Source organism: Panthera leo, chromosome C2 (assembly GCF_018350215.1).
Source record: "Panthera leo isolate Ple1 chromosome C2, P.leo_Ple1_pat1.1, whole genome shotgun sequence".
Classification (NCBI taxonomy): domain Eukaryota; kingdom Metazoa; phylum Chordata; class Mammalia; order Carnivora; family Felidae; genus Panthera; species Panthera leo.
The window spans coordinates 145439915-145461322 of record NC_056687.1 but is presented as its reverse complement, the minus strand read 5'-3'; the positions used below and the strand labels follow the sequence as shown (position 1 = coordinate 145461322).

Genomic DNA, 21408 nt, shown 5'->3' with positions numbered 1-21408 from the left:
TTCAAGCAAGAAAATTCAAAATGTATGGCCTTCACATTTTGTCTTCCACATTTATTTGGAGTAAAAGTCAACACTGAAGCCTATACTTGAGCGTGAGGCCTCATTTAAAGATTTTTACTTTCATCAAAAATTTGAGCTTTAGAAAAAATAGAGATAATGGGAATAGCACAGCTCTTGAACACCAAACCTCCAGGGACCTGCAGTCTAAAGATGGGGGTGGAGAAGTGTCGAGGAATGTACAAATGTCTATGCTGTCAGGTGGAACACAACAGGTGCGAACAGAGGACTTTGAGGTTTCAAAATAAAGTGACATCATACCTGGCCATGAAAACTGGGAGAAGATGCATGGCAGAAACACTGTTAAAGATGAGGAAGACATGAGTAGCAGAAACTGCAGGTATGGCAGAGGTGAAGTTCCAGGTAGAATGTCAGCACAGGCCAAGCAAGCAAGAAAGTGCCCACAGCCAAACACATCCCACAAACACTTATGACCAGTGAAAGAACAGAATTATGGAGGGACACTGCAGGAAAAGCACTGGAAGGGTAGCTTGAGGATTCTACTGTGGCAGGCCTTGAACACAAAGTTGACGGGTCGTCCTTAATTCTTGCAAACTTTGAGTTGTGGCTCGTGACTCAGAATTGGATGCATTAGGAGTCTCCACTCATTTATGTAATTATAGCTCATCTTGCTCCCCAAAAGGATTTCAGGTGGCTTCCAAAATTGTATAAAATGTTGTAGTTCCAAATAAGTGAGAAAAATGAGACGAAGGGAAAAAAGTAAGATGAAGTGAACAGAGCTAATAAAATATGTACCATTAAAATTCATCAGAGTTAGTTAGCAATGGATTACATGATTCGCCATGTCTATTAGGTAAGAAAATAAATCAGATTCATAGACGAATAATTCCCAGTATGGAGGCAAGAGAGAAATTTCTCCCATGGGTCAGAAAAGAGCAGATACTGTGTAGTTTAAGGAGCAAAAACTTTAAAGTAATCAAAGAAAATTTCCAAGGGCTGTTATTATAGTGTCCTTCAAATGGAAGTTAATGGCATTGTGCCAATGCATACTTGAGAAAAAGCTATTTTTCAGGGGGTCACTGGGACACAGAATTCCAAGTAAAACAACTTCTTCAGCTTAATCTAGGGTTATAATTTAGAATAACTAAGGAGAATGGATATACTGCAGATTATCCAGATAGTCCTCCAAACATATTACGTTCTTTTAGCCAAAGTTCTGAAAGGTATGAGCGTCAGTGACTTTGGAATTATTGTATTTTTTTTTTTAATTTTTTATTTATTTATTTATTTTTGAGACAGAGAGAGACAGAGCAGGAACGGGGGAGGGGCAGAGAGAGAGGGAGACACAGAATTGGAAGCAGGCTCCAGGCCATCAGCCCAGAGCCCGACGCAGGGCTCGAACTCACAGACCGCAAGATCGTGACCTGAGCTGAAGTCGGACGCTCAGCCGACTGAGCCACCCAGGCGCCCCATGAATTATTGTACTTTTTGACAAGGACTTGCAATATAGCTTTCTTTGCTGTTGGTAACACATAAGCCCCAATGCTGAACTTGGCACTGGACAGATAGAGTCAAATTGAAGAGGCTAAGAATTTAAGAAAACCCACTCACTCCATCAAAAATAAACTTCCCACTATTTGGAGGGTAGCTGCAGGAAAGATAAGATTCTTCTCAGAAAAATTTTAGGTCTGCACTCACAAAGAGATCAATGAGCAATCATCACACTGTGGTTATACAGTATGACACAGTTTTAACGCCCAGGTCCCTGTAGAACAATCTCTGTAAGCCATCTTTGAGTAGTGACACTGCTTTGAGTAGTGTAACATTTCTGGTGTGTACTAGTATGCAAGTTTGAGTGTTGGTATTAGAAAAGTTGCCTTTAGACTCCGAGATCTAATCTGTACCTTCTCCCTGACAGTGAAAGAATAGAGTAGGGATCAGTATTTACTAAGGAACTCTCAGTTGTTACCTTAAGATCACATCCTTGCAGATCAAGTTAAAATAAAAATGTTAATCTCAAAGTTTATTCAGGCATTTATGTGAAGGCTGAATAAGAAAGGGAGAGGCCAGCTATTGACATTACAGTAATAAAATTAGAAGGTAACAATGACCCAACCTGCGCTGGGGTAATAGAATAGAATGGGATGGCAGATTCCAAGTATATTGTGAAATTTATAAGAAAAATGAAAGTCTTTTTCTTTGCATGTAGGGAAGAGTGAGCCAAAATGTCTCCGAGGTTTGAAGTGCAATTGCTTGGAAGAAAAATGTCTTGCCAGTTTATAAGAGATTTTCTATTCTACTCCAAGCTCAGTTCAGTATTAAATCATATGGTTCTCACCCAAAAGGAGGAGCTGTACTCCAAGCCACCATCAAAGACCATAGCAATCCTAAACTCATAGATACACTCAATGTTGAAAATCTTGTCTTGGAGAAATAATACTGATAATGGTTTGTTCGAACCCTAGGGAAGTCTGTGGGAGAAAGTAGACTGGGAGGAAAGATTATGAGTCTTGAATTGTGAATATGGAGTCTGGGCTTCAGTGGGCCAGCAAAGGGTGGTGTAAGTGGAAGGGGAAACTTTTGGGAGGTATCTAGAAACAAGGGCACAGAACTCAGAGGATGGGATGAACAGTAGAGATTTGGAGGCCATCTACGTGACAGTTAAAGCTGAGGAGGTAGATGACTTCACTCAGAAGAGAGGAAAAGCAAAGTGCCCTAAGACCAGCACCCTGGGAAACAAGATAGAAAGGACCTACACCGTTTTGTTTTTGTTTTTGTTTTTGTTTGAGCAGAGGAAATATCACCAATGGATAAGTATATGTTGAAGAACGTGAGTGTGGGATCACTGCTGTAAGAACGTCAGAGGATAAGACACAAAAACAACACCGTAGAAGGAAGGGTTAACATTGGCAAAGACAAGGCTATGACTTGACAAAATACAGGAGGACAGGAAGAGAGGGAGAATGAAGAAACAGACATTTGAACTACATCTGTGGGGGATCAGATCAAATATTGTATCCATCATCTCATAAAGGAGAAGGTAGCCATATTCTGAGCATAAATGGCAAGACTGTTTGGAACTTGAGAGGGTTGCAAAGTTTAAAACAGCTGAAGGAGGATAAATATGAGTGGGGGTCCAGCTGAGCTTGTGAAGAAGCATTTTGTAGAGGACACAGAAACTTCCTTACTGGATGGTTGTGACAATCAAATGTAACACATCAATCCACGTTAAGTACTTAGCACAGCACCTTGAACATAAGGTATTCTTCATGTACATAGATTCATTTTTATATTAGCAGTACATTCCATATACACTCAATGCTTATGATAAACAAAACACATTTTGACCTTTCTCATGTTTGTATTTACATTTTATCAAGGCCATTGAATGTTCTATTTTTGTCAGGCAACATTATAATTGCCCTTTAGATAAGGAAAGAATTTATGGAAATCTTTCAAATGATCTTTAATTAGCTGGTAGCTATTAGCAAGGTCATAGTATTCCCAATTAAACAATTTTTGAGGATTATCAACAATTATCAGACAAGAACAGTTGATAACTGGGGGATAAAAGATGGAGGCAAGGGCATTTTGCAAACCTAAAAATAATTAAACACCTCCTTTTTCTGTCTAATGTGTGTGACTACTGCATCATTACCAATGGCAACTCCAGCTTTCTTTGTTCCTCTCCCTTAATAGACAATACTTACTAAGACCCCCAAGCATTCACTTGCCCCTGCTTCATGATAGCACCCACTGCAGAATAAACTGTCACTTCACGAAGCCCTTCCCCAAATCATATTGTACAAGCTCGAATCTTTTAAGCCCCTCCAAACTCCCTCGTCTGACATCCTCCACAGTTCACCTACAACTTCTCCCCCATTTTTCAAGTTAGTAAATCTAATTTGACTCTAGTTGGTCTCTGGTCTTCTTTGGCTAGTAGGCTTTAATTTTCCAGAACAAATATCTCAAAAATCTCAATGATTTTTTTAAACTAACTCCACATATTGGATTTGCTGAAGTAACTGCTCAATTAGGAATGAAATTCCCATTTCCTGAATCTGGAGTCCTATGCTTTCCCAGACCTAAGTCTCTTGGGCAGCCTGCTGGATGCAGGCAGGCACATAAAGTAATTAAATTTATGCCTTTTAGTGGCCTGCAATCCATTACCCTGAATCCAACTCGGTTTGGTTGCCAGCTGAAATATGTCCATCGCATGTAAATTAAAGGGCACCGTTGGTTTAAAATCTTTTCAACTTCTTGTTTTCCATTTTTAAGGAAACTTGATGGGAAGTGGCTATAGTTTTTGATATGTAGTAGCTAGATCAGATAGCTGATGGCTTTCCAATCAATATTGTATCAAAGCTAAATCATAGTGTACCAAAGTGCACAGTTCAGACAAGTAAAAAAGGACTGGACTGATAAGAAATAATATACTTGTTGTGATATGTTCCACATTATCAAAATGAATACAAGTTAGTGGTAGAAAAGCAGGATGTGTAAGCAATATCTTGGGTGACAAATGGGACTTTGAAAAATCACCACCATGATTTTGGCAGGAATAAATATTTTGTGATCTGCAGCCTGGGCAAACAAATTGCCTCCAAAACTAGGAGATTTTGCTTTAAATGTACATTTTTAAAGGCATAGGCACATGCATTTTCATGCATAATTTTATATTTATATATATAACATACATAATTTATGGAAGTTAGACTTAATATCCACATGTAATTAAAGTCCATTATATATGGCCCCAACGTCAAACATATTTTCTCAATTCCAGAAACCACAAGAGACTGGATTTTTCCCATTAAATAAACTGAGAAGGTTTTAGGTTGTTTCAAGTGCTGCATGCAAGGGCTACAATATATCATTTGAAATGCGATTTCAATATGGAAAGTGTTAAAAGCAGCAGTCAAGTGGTTGCAGAGATACTCCTGGTCGGTGGAGAATGAATTCACACAAACAATTAAGACTGACTTGAGACTACAGAATCGCTCAAAAATTCCACGCCACTTTAATCGAGAAATATGTGTTCTCTCAGTTCCATCATAAATGCCACGGTGTTGAGATCTAATGAATAGAAGTAGGGAAAATTGTAGAGGTCACTACCGCTACCCCTGCAGCCCATATCATTACAGTCATCACTGGCATCATCTTTATAGGAATCCATTCATGTTTTCCTGGTCTATAAAATAGCTCCCCAGTATTATATCTATTGAAAGACTGTGCTATTAAAATTTTAGCAAATGATACAAGTTTAAAAAAAAATTTTTATTGTTTATTTACTTGTGAGAGAGAGAGAGAGAGAGAGAGACACAGAGTGTGAGCCAGGTGGGGCAGAGAGAGAGGGAGACACAGAACCCGAAGAAAGCTCCAGGCTGTGAGCTGTCAGCACAGAGCCCGATGTGAGGCTCGAACTCACAAACTGTGAGATCATGACCTGAGCCAAAGTCGGATGTCCAACCGACTGAGCCACCCAGGTGCCCTGCAGATGATACAAGTTTTAAAGCAATATTTCACAAAGCTTAGGAAAAAATTAAAAACATATATGATAATCATTTAATGCACTCTTTTAGTTTCACGTGCATGTTTAGGACTCAAAATCCTTAATGGTTGTTCAATTCTGTCACCTTTTTCACTTTATAAATATTATTTTTTCAGGATGTTAAAAAAAGCCTTAAATTTTATTTATTGTATTGATTCAACTAATAATAGTTCAGATCATAGGGAAGAGAGATAAACCCCTTTAATATTTCTTCTATTGTTAGATATTGGGTTTGGAATCTCTATTTTACAACAGCTTTGGTTCAGTCTCTTATGGCAAATGTAAGGTAAGTGATGCTTCAAAAAGCCTAACATACTTCTCTGAAGGCAGGGAAAGGAAGAGGAAAGGAAGCTTCAATTACTTGATATCTATTATGACCCAGGTAGGTAGTGAGTACTTTAGATCATGATCTCAATTAATCCTCATAGGAGTTTAATGCGCTATCTGTACTTAAGGAGAGGAAGAGTTAAGCTTCAGAAAATTTAAGTAGCTGTTATTGTGAAATAATTATTAAATAGTTGGACCAGGAATCACATACACCTTCTTGGTTCTGAAAGCCACTTCTCATTATTATGCCACACTTTTTCCTATTCAGAGTTGCATGGGTGTGAATGAATGAAGGCAGGGCCTCCTGGCCAATTTTTAGATCAGAGGAACACATAATCACAATCATCTTTCATTTTATCTTGCCACTAAGACTATAGCACACAAACTTCCCTGAGCCCATTAGTATTTTTTCATTTTTTTAACCATAAACGTTAGAGCTTTTGTATTTCCAAGTCAAATCTGGGAAGGGTTTAAATAATGAAGCACTATATTAAAAAGCACAATTAAAAACACCAGTAATCAATGAAGAGTTGAGAGCAATCAAGAGAACATGCTTGGGGCACCTGGGTGGCTCAGTCAGTTGAGTGTCTCACTTCGGCTCAGGTCGTGATCTCATGGTGAGTTTGAGCCCCGCATCAGGCTCTGTGCTGACAGCTCAGAGTCTGGAGTCTGCTTCGGATTCTGTCTCTCTCTCTGCCCCTTCCCTGCTTGTGTTCGTTCTCTCTCTCTCTCTCTCTCTCTCTCTCTCTCAAAAATAAACAAGTACTAAAAAAAGAGAGAACACGCCACCGGGAACATTTGGAATATACTTTATCTGACTCGAACTGCCCTGATGGCTAAGGCCAAAAGGGAAATAGATTAAGTCATGTGTTTTGGAATGTGAGTTAAAAGAAGGATGTGTGTTCATCTGGAGAGAGATACTTGCCGAGGCACTGAACTCAAGCAGCAATTCATCATGTACTTCTTTATATAAGGAACATTTGGTAAAATAATGGACAATTACTTCCACTGTAGTGTCTCCAGAAAGCTAGTGATATTAAGTGTCTGTGTCATGTGTCACCCTTCTCAGAAAGAAGAGGTTAAACATCACATTTTAACTCTGAGAAAGCATTTCTATAGGGATGTGCAATCATACGGTTCAGGTATTTTGCTTTCTGATAAACTAATTTAACACCGAGTCTGGAGAAATGTTAGCACGCCTGTCAGGCCGTGTCTGTCCAGTATCAGATGTCTCAAGCCTGCCTCCGGCAAGTGCTGAATCACAGTCGATTCAGGGCTGGATTCTCTGGCAGGAACCTCGCTTGCCCACTTTACGCTGTTGATTACATGTACCGGATGTGCTGATTCCTGCACACGCAATTAGCTTCCTTTAAAATTGATCCTTGCCTTGCAAATGCTCTCTTCCTCTGCTGCCATTGCAGAGTATCGCCTCTGTAGCTGACTGGAGTACTAAGTGACACTAAGAGCTGCGGTTGGGTGTGCACTGAGCCCATCGCTGCCCCTCAAGGAGGATTCTGTCGAAAGGAGATAGCATTTTGGATTCTGCCTTCGCATGCCACGTGTGTGCAGCATGACCAAGTGGAATGTTCTCTGCCCCTGCCACAGAAGGTCAGTCCTATCTCCAGCCCTCCCAGGTCTGCCCTATGCAGTGTTAAATCTTCGCACAAACCCAGGAAAGCTTCCCTGAGAGCAAAGCTGAACACGGTACTCGGGGAAGTGGTTACCCAGGGGGAAACAGGATTAACTAGCTAGTGCTGATAGGTCAAGAATGACTTCAGTGGACACCAATCAACCACAGCAGCCATGAGAATTCCAGCCTCGGTGGGGTGACAAAGATGTAAAATACATTTTTTTTTTTACTACAAATCTGTTGGGATGACAGATCTCTTACCTTCTCTATAAATTTCTAGAAGCATAGAATTCTAAGGCTGTCAAGAGGATATTACACAGGATATATATTTAATTTTCCTGTTTGATAATCCTCCATTGCTGGTACAAATAAGTCCCAGGAAACCAATATATGATGAGTATGTGAAAAATATAAAAGGTCCTTATAGTTTTAATACTTCAGTACCACAAACTATGTTGTACACACTAAAATACTAAGAAATGTCGCTCTCAGTCTTTATCTCAACCTCTCCTATCTCTGCCTTTCTGATGTTTCATGTGCCTTTCATGAAATTAAAAAAAAAAACCACAAAAAATGCCAATTTTAAAATGAAATGTCCTTTGTGCTTATTGTGATGTCAGTCATAGCATTCAATTTGGAATACTTACAAAAACAAATTGATCAGAGCAGGAATGGGCAAACTACATAGTCCATAGGCCAAATCCAGCTTATTGCCTGTTTTTATAAATAAAGCTTTATTGGGATATAGCCATGTTCATCCATTTACACATAGTCTGTGGCTGTTTCCACCCCTATGGCAGAGTAGAGTAGTTATGATACACTGTATGGCCATCAAAGCCTAAAATATTTGTAGTATGGACCTTTACAGAAAAAAAAAAAACAAAAAAAAACTTGTTGGATCAGAAAATAAGGCATAAAACTTTGCAACCTTCTACCCCAACTACCTCCGTACCCATTCCCCCCCAAAACTGGGTTAAATTAGTGATGTTTATACATCAGAATAGTCTATTTGCTTAAGCTCCCTTTAGTTATCAGTTACTTGAATAAAGCAATAAAAATTGTGGCCCCACAGGAAAAGTCTCTAAGGCTTTATGGTTGTAATGTAGTGAACAATATAAATGCACTAGCAGGAACGCGGTGCAGCATGCACATGCCTGTTTGTCAATTACTCATCCAAAATATGTTCTGCAAACTGCTTTTATGGTGTCTGTGGCATGCTGTGCTATACGACAAGTCTTTCCAACCCCGGGCTCTGTCGTTAGATTCTATGTTCTTTGAAGGCAATGGGTACATTTCTATTTTATGCCATCTAGCCTTGCTTCCTTGTAGCGCTATAGGAGCTCAGTAAATATTAGCTGAACGAGTGAATAATAAGTAGAACAAAGTCTTATTAGAATTTATTGAAAAGAAACGAGCAATTAGTACATTTAAACAAATGCAATTTTGTAATTAAAATAGATGTGCAGTATTTGAGCAAAGAAATGAAACTGATTTTCATGCATGGCTTGTAGGAACACATAACTCTGTGTCAGGTCTTTTACAGTAAATACAATTTAATGGCTAATTGTTGCTAATTGGAGGTACTAATGGACCTAATTTTTAATTAAGAGATGGAAATCATTTGTAATTAGCTCGTGGTAGCCACGAAAACAAATTTTGTTCAGAGAACAAATGGTGTTTTGTTCTCTGAAGGGGCTTGGACATGTCCCTGCCCCTAATTATGGGCTAGTTTTAGAAAATGATTCCCACCCCCCTCCCAATAATAATAGTGGAATTAAAAAAATTAAAGTGATTCCCACCCAAGAAGAGGCAGTATATAGATAGGCTTCAACCAAACCTTTGGGAGACAGCATCACCAATTCCAAACTAATGAGGCTCTCCAATGCAAAGTGATGCTATTGGCTAGCGAAAACTGTGCAACAAAGCTGTATGCTGTTTTAGCAATGAATATGTCCTTAATCTGGACAAGTATCCCTGGGAAGGACTTCACTTTTTTTAAAAATTTTTTTAACTGTTTATTTATTCTTGAGAGATACAGAGAGAGCAGGAGCAGGGGAGGGGCTGAGAGAGACACACACACAGAATCCAAAGCAGGCTCCAGGCTCTAGGCTCTGAGCTGTCAGCACACAGCCCACCAGCACGGGGCTCGAACTCATGTACCACGAGATTATGCACTGAGCTGAAGTCAGACACCTAACCGACTGAGCCACCCAGGCACCCCTGAAAAGGACTTCATTCTTAGAGCATGATTCCCTGTCCAGAAACCTGACTCTTAAGGACTTCATATTTGACTGCTGAGTGTAACTATATTGTGATTTACATATGCTTTTTCTGTGAAACTTCATTGTGAAGTTGCCTGATAACACTGACTATTCTCAACCTATTTTAGCTGGTATGTAGAAAAGATAAGACAGGAAATGAATATATGTTCCATAATTGATGCATTCCTTTGCATTTTTGGCTTCTTTTTTATTTTTTTCATTTTTCCCAAACACAAGTTCAAATTTTGAACTCTAAGGTTTTTAGAAAAGAAGAATGGAGGGGCCCCTGGGTGGCTCAGTTGGTTAAGTGTCTTACTCTTGATTTCGGCTCAGGTCATGATCTGACAGTTCCTTTGTTCAAGCCCCACGTCGGGCTCTGCGCTGACAGCATGCAGCCAGCTTGGGATTCATATTCTCTCTCTCTTTCTCTCTCTCTTTCTCTCTCTCTTTCTCTCTCTCTTTCTCTCTCTCTGCCCCTCCCATGCTTGCTCTCTCTCTATCTCAAAAATAAATAAACATAAAAATAAAAAACAAAAAAAAAAGAAAAGAAGAATGGATTTTGTTTCTACTTCAGTTCTCTGTCCATAGCAGTCTTTTGCTTGATTTCTTGATGATGTCCTTCAGAAAAATTCAGATCAGAGCAACTGGAATAGAAATTTGACAACAAATAGGAGTTTTCCTATGTTCCTCCTAAAATCCAACGGTGCCTAGAAAAAAATGATGCTGTATTCTCCATTTTTTCATTCAAATTTGCCTAAAAGAGGAGGATCTTTTTAAGAGGTTACAATCATTAAGGAAAAGAAACACTACCAAGAGAACAGGTTCCTGTGATTCTGCGTGAAAATATATAGGGTAGTTCCAGCCTTCTGTCTTCAGTCCTTGAAATGAGCTCAGTAAGGTGGAGCAGAGACTTGGACAAGGAACGGTGCCTCCTATGAAGGAAATCTAGGACTCCATTTCCCAAACGGTAGCTACTTCTCTTAGATATCGCCACACTTGCCGTACCCCTGTTCTTCCTGAATTACTGTTGGTTTACTTATTTATGTATGTATTCACAGGGCTCCTGGGTGGCTCGGTCGATTAAGTGTTCAACTCTTGGTCTCAGCTCAGGTCATGGTCTCATGGTTGCTGAGTTCGAACTCTGCCTTGGGCTCTGTGCAGAGCCTGCTTGAGATTCTCTCCCTCTCTCTGCCCCTTCCCCACTCTTTCTTTCTTTCTTTCTCTCTCTCTCTCTCTCAAAATAAATAAACTTAAAAAAATGTATTCACATTTTAACTGTTTACCTTAAACTTTTCCTCAGCAAAGCATCCCTTGAGCTATGTGTTTGATGGACTTATTCTACATTATTCAAATTCACATTGAAGTAACCATACAGCTGCTGGAGTGAAAATATCAAGTTTGAGTCCCTGCACTCCTAAAATCATGTGAAGCATCATAGTGATACACAAATCATGCCCTGAAGAACACTGATCCAATATACTCTTCTCCCTTTAATTAGGTCTGTATTCCAAGTGTTCTGGAAAGAACTTCATTCTTTAAAATTCTGAGGGGAAAAGTCCTTAGGGTTTTTGTAATGTGTTCCAGAAATGTTCTACCAATTCTTTCAGTGATGGGCCCACATCTTATTAGTATCAAAAAACAAACAAAAAAATTTCAGGCATACAAAAGTACCTACTTCAAAAGTGGCCTCTTCTGTTCCTACTACTTGATTTCTTTAACTCTGTCACCTTCACCTCATTTCCACCTTTTGGCCACTTGCTCTCATGACCTTGACTTTGCTGAGAAACAGTTCATTATCTGTAATCTGAAATCCATCTTCCCTGTTTCTCCCTCTCGCCCACCCCATACAGCCCTCTATTCTCTTTCTATTGATCTGGGAAACTGCGGTTTGTCACTCAATCACTCTCTTCCCAATATTGTCAGCACATATTGGCCTTTTTCTCACTGCAGTCAGTAAAACCTTAGCCCTGGATTAATCCACCTGTCTGCCTTCCTGGCTACTGATCACCACAGTGGAAAATCAAACATCCTCACAGATTGGCATCACAAAAATCCATAATCTTTAGCTTCTGATGAACTTCCAGTACTGCCCCTCAAACTTTGTATGTGTTGGTAATTGGCTTTCTTACTCCACAGTTTTCCAAATCTCTCTTCTCTTAGATCCTTTCCCATGCCATTTCCCACCTGCTCTCAGAAGATGTCACTTAATACTTCACATCCTAATAGTATTTATCTCATGAAAAGTCATTTGATTTCCTATTCCTACTTTTACAGACTTATAGGTACAAACATCATGCCTTCCTCCTGCCCTTCCACATTCCGACAAGAGATGTCTGCCTTCCTCATTGACCTAGTTCTATCACTCCTGCCTTTTATGAATTACATCTTCGAACTTTAGAATGCTTTCCTGGCTTCTTTCTGTCATGACCAAATATTTCCCACCTGAAAAAATCTTAAAAAATCAGTACATCAATCAATTCCATTCTCCATTTGTTTGGTTTTATCTTCTCTACTCTTTTTCAAAGCCAAATCTGTTAAGTTTCTGGCACTTGCTACATCTACTTCCTTTAAGGATATTCACTATCTCTGCCCTTCCCCTTAACACCACCCCATTAAATTGACTAGTGCTCTGTATGTAACTACATCCAATGACTTCTTTTAAGGACTCATCTTACTGCACAGTCCTCTCTTGAAAAACTTTCAACTTGCTTTGGCTTCGTTTGAAACCTTATAATCTTGGTTTTCCTTCTGTGTCTGTAGTTGTCTTTCCCAATCTTTATTTTAGGCTCCTTTTTTCTGCAGGCTTTGTATTTTCAAGGATCTGCCTACTTCTCTTCATTCTAAGCACATTCTCTGGGTGACGTGACTTAATTCCATGGTTAACTTTAAAAATCATCTCTAGCTAAGAGCTGTCTTCTAAGCTCCAGACACACATATCCAAATATTCATTGATTATTTCCATTTGGATGCCTCCTAGACCTCTCAAGCTCAACATGTACTACATTGAACTTGGCTTCTTTCCTGCAAAACTTGATCATCTGTCCTCTGGTTCAGATCTCAGCAAATGACACCTCAGGCCATTGAGTTGCCAGGAACTTAAGGAACTACCTCAACTCTTGTCTATCCTTCTATTGTGACAGCCAGTCAGTTAATATGTCACAAGTTTGTTAACAATCCATTCTCATTTCCACAATTTCATACTTGGGTTCTTGAGTTCTGATCCCCTTTTCTAGTTTTGTGTCTCTTCAATGCATTCACCACACTGTATCTAGGTGGTCATGTCAGTCTCCAACTTAACACCTTTTAGTATTTATTGCCATCAGGATACAGCTCAAGTAACCATATCTGTTGATTTTGCTCCCATCTTATTTCTCCAGGCTTGTATTCTCTATTCCCCATCTCTCTTTGTGTCTCTGCCCCAACGGACCATCTCTAGTTCCTTGAATTTGCCATCCCCTGCTAACCATGAGCCTTTGTATATGCTGCCCCCTTGGTCTGAAGCTTTTCTTCTCCAACTTATTTTTTACTTGGATAATCCCCACGTATTCTTATGTCTCCACTTAGAGGTTTCTTCTCCTTTTCCTGAATTCTCTACTGTATGTTGATGTTTCTCTTTGTGCCACCACAATACCTTGTAACAAGAATGATTCATATACTTGTTGCTAATAACATTTGAACACTTATTTTATGCCAGCATCTGTTCTCAGTGGGCTATGTGTCTTAACATCTGTAATGTTCACAATAACCTTATGAGGTAATTGTTGTCATTTCTTCAGATAAGTGATATAAGCTACAGAGAAGTAATTTTCACAAGGTTCTACAACTAGTGACATATGTAGATTTTTAACCCAGGCACCTTATTGAAGAATTTACAAACTTAAACATATTTGTCTATATAGAAACAATTTTGACACTGTATTGTACTCATCTGTTTGTACCTAAATTCCTAATTCAACCCTAGGTTCTTAGAAGGAAGCTGTATCCCTAGCCCCCACCACAATGATGGCCACATAGTATGCTCCCGGTAAATATTATTTGAATAAATAAAAGAACAAGGTGACCTGTGACTCAAAAAGAGTCCTTGCCTAAAATCAGATTTACCCTGACCTAGCCTATTTCATCCCCAAAATTCCAGGTAACTGACTACCAGCAAATCACCCTACACATTTTTGTCTCCAAGACTTTACATATCCTGTCCTGTTCCCTTTGTGTGCCTTTCTCACTGTTGTTCAACTGCTCAAGTCCTATTTGCCCTTCCCAATCCAGCTCAGAATTCACCTTATTCCTGATCTTCTTTTTAGATTCTAGATTTTGGCTCCTTCATACTTTACACATTGAAACATCACAAGCAATGACAACCACCATAACAGCAATATTAAATTAGACCATGATTTTTTTTTTTTTTTTTACCATTGGTCCATTTTCTAGTCATCTTTGTATCCAAGTGTAGTGTCTAGCACTCAGAAGGTGTTCAATAAGTGTTTGATACTCAGTTGACTAAATGATATTAGGTTGGGTTATGTCTCTGTAGATCACGAAGCAGATGCCTTGAACTCAGATACATTATGGCAGTTGAGTCAGCTCTGGCACCTGCCAAAGAACCAATTATTATTTGAATTGTCCAAAATGGGCATATTGGGAGATATGAGAGGAAATTGTTACAACACCTCTGTTTTATGTGACTGGTTTGGTCAATGGTTGGACAAAGGATACACTATTTTTCAAAAGTCATTCAAGTTATGCCCACCGGATAACTGACAAACTCTTGGAAGGTAAGTCTCTTTTTATTTAGCTGTAGACCAAAGATGCCAAAGATATCCATGCAAATTGGTAAAATGTCAAACCACCACTCCAAACTTGTAAGGGGGAAGTGACTGTAACACTCCTCACTCCCCATGTTATTATTTTCTATTACGTCTATATTAGTCTCTTCCTTCATGCTCTACAGCTGAAATGTCATTTTTTTTTATTCTAATGATATCATATTTGGCTTTGCTAACTATTCTGTTATTGTTTTTCTGTTCCTTAGGCACACACAAAATTGCCAGATGAAGTTTCTCCAAGCACTACTTTGATCAAGTTATTTCTCTGCTGAAGAACTTTCAGTGGTACTTGTCTATGGAGTCACGTGGGAGCTCCAAGCAGCCGGGTGTCCTGCCTCAATTGATCTGTGTAAGAGCCTGACCGATGGCTGATACCTAGGAAGCGCTCTTGATGTTTCCTTTTTGTTGTTGTTGTTCATTTAGTTCTTGAAAGTGAAATCAGGAAACTTAATTGAAGGAAGTTCCAATTTGTGTCTTTCACCAAGATGAATATTAGAGAATTATCAAGAGTGGAAGCCACATGTTAAATAAATAAAGACTGTATGCATTGAACAAAGTATCTTCTCAGGGATCCCATATCCTAAATGAAATAGGCACATTAAGATATGACAGGTAATACACTTTGGGAAAGATAAGTGATATTTTAATTAATGACAAGTTGTAGAGATCTTCAAGAGAAGCAAAGTGACTTTACAGCTGAAAGCTAACTCGTTGTTTCTCCATTGGATTTCTAAGAGGAGTATTCAGCCATGAGCATAATTAAACAAGTCCACAAGACATGAGAAATGGATTACCCTTCAGATTCTGGGTCAGGCAAACCAGGTGGTCAAGAACACAGTGTTCTCTGCTTGAAAACCACTGTTCAGTTGCCAGACTTCACTGCCCTTTGGGCTCTTTCGTTCTATTTCTGGCCTTCGTCTCTTGCTCTGCCACACCAATGCCCTTCTTGGTTTAGATTTTATGTCCTCATCATCTAACACATCAAAGGATCAAAGAGTTCAAATCTCCTCAGGCTGCCAGTATTTCATTTAGTTAAAAAAATAAACAAAAATGAAAAATTATGCCCATTTTCCTCTTTGCAAGAAACCAAAATTCAAAATTAAGGCAAAAGCACAGAGGAGGAATCTGTACAGTTCAAAACAAAAAACCAACCTCTTCATATACATATACCCTCTTACAAACTGCACCACCGAATTTTATGAAACAATTTAAATATTGCTAATTAAAATCCTCAAGATGCTAATGCATTCTCAAATCAACCTCTGCCACTTTGTTGTATGGATGCAACATTGGCAGATTCTCTTTCAATATCCAAAATACCATTTTTGGAACAAACTGGAACTTTTGATTCATTCAACAAACAATTATATTAAGCACCTACTATGTGTCAGACACTTTGCTGGGTGCCGAGCAAGCAAAATGGAATGACTTTCTGATTTCAGCAGAATTCTGGTCTCTAAAGCAGTGCTTCTCAAACTATTTTTTATTAAGCTGTGCCCTCTTTTGATAAACATGAATATCCTTTCCCCACTTCCCAGAAATTGTGACGAACCCTTCTAACAGAATCACTGATACACAGAACATAGACTCTATTTTCTGTGTATTCTTCACAGACCAAATATCTTTGAGCTTTTACTTTTTATTTTAAAAACAACATACTTATTTTCCATATACAAAACTGGATTGGAATAGTAAAGGTACTTTTTTCTGAACCACATAAACTACCCCACTCTCAATCCCAGAGCTAAAATTTAAATTCCCTGTACCCAGCCCTATTGAGAATCACTGCTTTAAAGAGTTTTGGAGAAAACCAGGCAACCTCCATCTCTCCCCTCCAATCAAATCTTAAAGGAATTAGAATTTTCCTACCTGACACAACAGCTGGTGGAGTATCATAATCCTGTCTTGGGACTGAATCTTTGAATGAAAAGAGCATGAGAGAGAATGCAATGAAGTACAAAAGAAAATAAAATAGAATCTTAGCTCTAAAACGTGGAAGTGCCCACTGTATGTCATATGATTGCCTAAGCCCCCTGCCTTGAAACACTCAACTAGGGACTATGATCCCTAGTTTATAGTTGATACAATGGTCCCCAGTACTGTCACATGGTACCTGTTGTTAGGCCCCGTTGTGACCTGCCAGAGCAGTACATGCTATCCTAGAATGCTGTCAGCTTCCTCAGTCATCATTTGGGCCCCTCCATTGGGAAATCAATGTGGCATTTTTACCCTCTCTGGTTGACACAAATGTTCTACAAAGGAGCCCATCTGGAAGGGGCCCAGAGCACAATGTGAAACGAAGTTCAGGAGAACAAAAGAACTGAAATTTTAAAAGAGATAAATGAGAAATTTGTAGACTCCCACACTCTATGGAGACTGATGCACTTTGAGACTAGGATTTTGTTAGTAATCACTCAGCTCTGGCTCTGATACCAGTGGCTGTTGGACAAGGCCAAGGAGCTTCGTGTGCTGGAATTGTGAGAGCAGAGATAAATAGAAAAGAGTCCATTCAACAGATGATTGCCATCTTTTTCCAAAGTGTCATAGCATTGGAAGTGGCAAATAGTAGGGAAAGGTTCACTTAAACTACATCGCATCCATGTCAGACTTTCAGGTTATATGAAGCCAAATACATCTGTGTTTTGAAGATGAAACTTTGGCTTAACACAATTCTTTAAACCAAGGATCTTAAAAACGGTAAGTGGGACATGGCTTATGGCCCAAGGCCCCCCTTCTAAAAACGGCCCCAACTCCCCTTAGAGAGGTAAACTGTGTAAAAGGGATCAGGTAGTGCTCATATTCAAATAAACTTCTAAAACATGATTAAATAAAATACATGCTCTTGTGTGACCCTTATTCTATTCACATAACCAGTATTCATTGCATTTTTAAAAACTAAAACCTCAAACTTTATTTTCCTATCTTTCTCCATTTTATCTCCTTGCCACAAAAGGATGATGATAATCCCCCTTTCAAAAGCAAATGGCATGTGAGAAGATACAATAAAACTTGGACATTGCAAGGCACTTTGGACCAGCAAAATCCAACATGGATCAAAGATTCAAATGCAAATAAACCTTGGGCATGAGTTACTTTGTGTCTCAAAACAGGCATGTGAATGTGAGTTGATCATAATAATCTCCAAATCTGGAATAAGTAGAATCATATCGAAAGGGCCTTCAAATATTTTATTCATAGTGGTAGTATTTCCTAATACCTTAAAAAAAACTGTAATCACACATTATTACTACAAACTAAAAAAAGTTGATTTAAAGACCATGTCACTAGTCCTTTCCCAAGAATATGTTTTTAACATTTAAAAATAAATCATAAAAGTAAATCATGCTCATTGTTGAATACTTGGAGAATGTAGAAAAGTAAAATGATTAAAATAGAAGTGATCTCTAATCCCATTATCCAGAAATAGCCACACTTATTTTGTATTTCTTACAGCCTTATTTCATAAATATTTTGTTCGTAGTTGATACTCCACACGTGAAAATTTACATCCTGCTCTTGGACTTAAGATTATAAATAATCCTTTTCCCATCTTAAACTCCTATAACTTCATGCTGCCTCACATTCTGGTTCATGGATGGATTATGATTTATTTAATCATTCTACTTCTTAGACATTATAAAGAACACTGGGCCAGATATTTCTTAGGTCTAAAGGCTTTTCTGTTATTTTAGAATACTTCCATAGAATACCTTCTCAAAGCTGTGACTATGTGGTGAGTCGGCAGAGCTGTTTTGAGGTGTCTTGACTGTCCACTTTGCTGTTCAACAGACACTTTTACAAATTTAGATTTCTATCATCACACCATCAGTGATTGAGAATGTTCATTTCCTCACACCTTCATCAGCAATATGTTTTATCTTGGTAACATCATTTAACGGGTTATGTGTATGGGTCCATTTGAATGTTTGATTAACTCACTGTGTCTTTAGTTACTATTTTTTTCATATGCTTTTTGGCATCCTGTTTCTTCCTTCATTACCCTATTCATGTTATTTGGCATTTTATCTATTGGGGCTTTTGTATTCTGTTGCTAATGTATTTGAATTCAGAATCCATCTTTTTTAAATAGTAAAAGCTTAATATTTGCAAATAAACTTTCACAATATTTGACCTTCACTGAACGCGTATTTATTGTTTCTAAGACTACCATTAGAGTTCATCTATCATAGGCTAAGACTAAAACAAATTTTTAAAACCACTTCCTTTTATCTGTATTTTCTTTCTTGTATCTGACCATTTTTTAATTAATCGATACTTTCCCGGCAAGTATACTCACTACCACTTATGAATTTATAATACTATTTCCTAATTCTGAGCCCACTTAATAGCGTGTGTTGCTTTTTATCACTGTCAGCCTTAATACTCATGTTCATAGCTAGTACTTAAAGAAAGACAATCTCTAAGCAAAATGAATAATTCAGGATTTTCACCTGAGACCATTAGAATTTGACAGCAGTAAGAATGAAATGGTGTGACTGAAAAATGTAGAGAACTATGGTGAATAATGGACTACAATTAGAAGATTATCTTTGTGAGTGGCTATGGTGACACCATGGGAAACCAGTGACCTCACAAATCACCAGTGGTTTGGAGAGCACAAACACAACTGCAGATAAGGAGCCTGCAGAACAAAAACTTTTTATTTCTCTGAATAGATTCTGGTGACATTGGAAGCCACTGGTGACCACCAACTGAACAAACGAAAAGGAGATAAGAAACTTGTAAAACAAGATTGTCATGCAATTTGGAGGTTCTCATAACACAGTACAATCCCCAGAGGTTTCTGCGAAAGTTTACAATAGACTGATAAGAAATTATGGATAACAGTGCTTTGGTTCTATAGAGGGAATCCTGTGACAAAAAATAAACAAAAGCAGAAAAGCTAGAAAATTCTTCAAGGTCATCAGAGCCTTGGATAAAAGTTATACTGCTTGCATACAATTCGTTTCTTTAAAGGCCTGCAGATTCTGTCTAGCTTAAAAATGGGTAGAGAGCCATTTGAGGTGGCAAATGGTAGAGATAAGTTAAATAAACTACATGGTATCCGTTTTAAAATTGGGGGTGATGGGGGAGTCAAATATATCTAATTTTATGAAGGTAAAAAAAGAGGCTTTGGCTTAATATACTTCTTTACCTCAGGGATCTCAGAGAGAAAAGTGGAACATGACCTATGGCCTAAGGCTCCCATTCTAGAAATGGAAATTTCTAATCTAGCTCCAATTTCCATCAACCCTGATCCCTGCCTACTTTGGATTATTCACTGGATCTCTCTCTGCTTCTGCCACTGAGGTTCCTATCTTTATCTTGAGTCGTTACTGCTCACACCTCGTTTTGCAGAGTTTCAGTGAGCTCAGAACATCTGAAAGACTCTGAAAAGTTACAGGTAGGACAGAAACATTGGTCAGATAATCTTAGATTGCTTGTGGCAACATGGTAGAAAATGGATTGGAGCAAACTAGGGAGGTAGAGACTCCACAAATGTGGGGGAGCGGATGTATTTGACAAACGTCTATGGGACAGAATTGGTGGATCTTTAAAAGTTGTAAACGGTGGTGAGGGAAAAGGAAAGAACCTAGACTGAGTCCTAAGTGCAGAGTTTGACTGCCTGGGTCACGGGATTAGCTTGAGAAGGAATAAGGAGCAGAAACCCATAAAAGGAAGAGGGTCAGTGGAAAGGAAGTTCAGGGAAACTCATGAAATTAGTTTGGGTTGTACCGACTTTGAGATGTCAGAAGGAGATTTACATGGAGATATTTAGCAAGTTGTTGGTTAAATGATTTTAAAAGTCTAAGATGAGGTTAGCATTGAGGACTCAGATTTAGGGATTTTCAGCATAGAAGGCAGAGTTCAAAACCAAGAAAGTGGATGAGCTTGCTTAAGGAAATCATGTTTGAATGAGAAGTTAAAAATGAAACCCTGGCTCAGCATCTTGTGAAAGAAAAGAAGAAGCAATGGCCAGAGACGTCAGAGAGAATGAGGAAAACAGTGGGCAGAAGTCACAAACTAAGAGGACTTAGGACAAACTGGTCTGATATTCAAATATAGGGAGGTTTTCTGTTAAAATGCAGATACTTAGCTTAATCTTAAAAAACTGGAAGGTGAGGCCACCTTCGGTCCTTATGTCCATGTAGCAATAACTGTCTAGAGTTGAGCTGGGGCTGCCCTTTTAGACAAGGCATCTGTGTCCCAGGCTGCCAAGGTACCCCCTCTCCCTACGACTGACTCCTCTAATACTCAGGCAGAGATGATGTTATCATCGCATGAAAATATCTCTAATTTAAAATATACTCTTCAATATAATGTGTATTTATATTGCATGACTATGGCTGTGACAAGAATAAGTGTAGACCAAATTTGATTATATATTTCTAGGGTTTCTTGCTTGAACTTAGTCAACTTTATTCATTCATGCGACCTAGTTGGTTTCTCTGGACTTTTGGGTTTACAACCCTGAAAGAATTAGAAGCTAAGGAATAGAAACTCGAAAGACATTAACTGGTGCCAAATGAAATAGAGCAGGCCAGAGAGTTGTTCTATGGCCTTGGTGGTGTTCTACCCCCTTCTGGTGACCTGGACTAAATTCCCACGTTATGAAGCCACCGGAGATAGTGGGGGTAAGGGCAGCTCATTTGATAGGCATCTAGTGGGTGTCACACTGTATTAGGTATATTACATATATCATCCCACTTAATGCTCACAACACCACTGTGATGTAAATATTATTTTCCCCCTTGACGAAAGAGGAAATAAAAGTTCAGAGAGGTTAAGAAACCTAAC

At 38.7% G+C, this 21408-nt stretch overlaps 1 protein-coding gene across 8 annotated transcripts in view; it reads right to left on the bottom strand.

The window, feature by feature from the left end:
- Positions 1 to 21408, bottom strand: part of RBMS3 (RNA binding motif single stranded interacting protein 3) — a 702269-nt gene that overhangs the window by 43230 nt on the left and 637631 nt on the right. For 6 of the 8 annotated variants that reach the window (XM_042955148.1, XM_042955154.1, XM_042955150.1 and 3 more), the window contains one exon: positions 16480 to 16527. The exons of the other annotated variants lie outside the window; for them this stretch is intronic. In XM_042955148.1, the coding sequence (XP_042811082.1) occupies positions 16480 to 16527 (48 nt within the window). The remainder of the gene's footprint in view (positions 1 to 16479; positions 16528 to 21408) is intronic. 8 annotated transcript variants of the gene reach the window in all.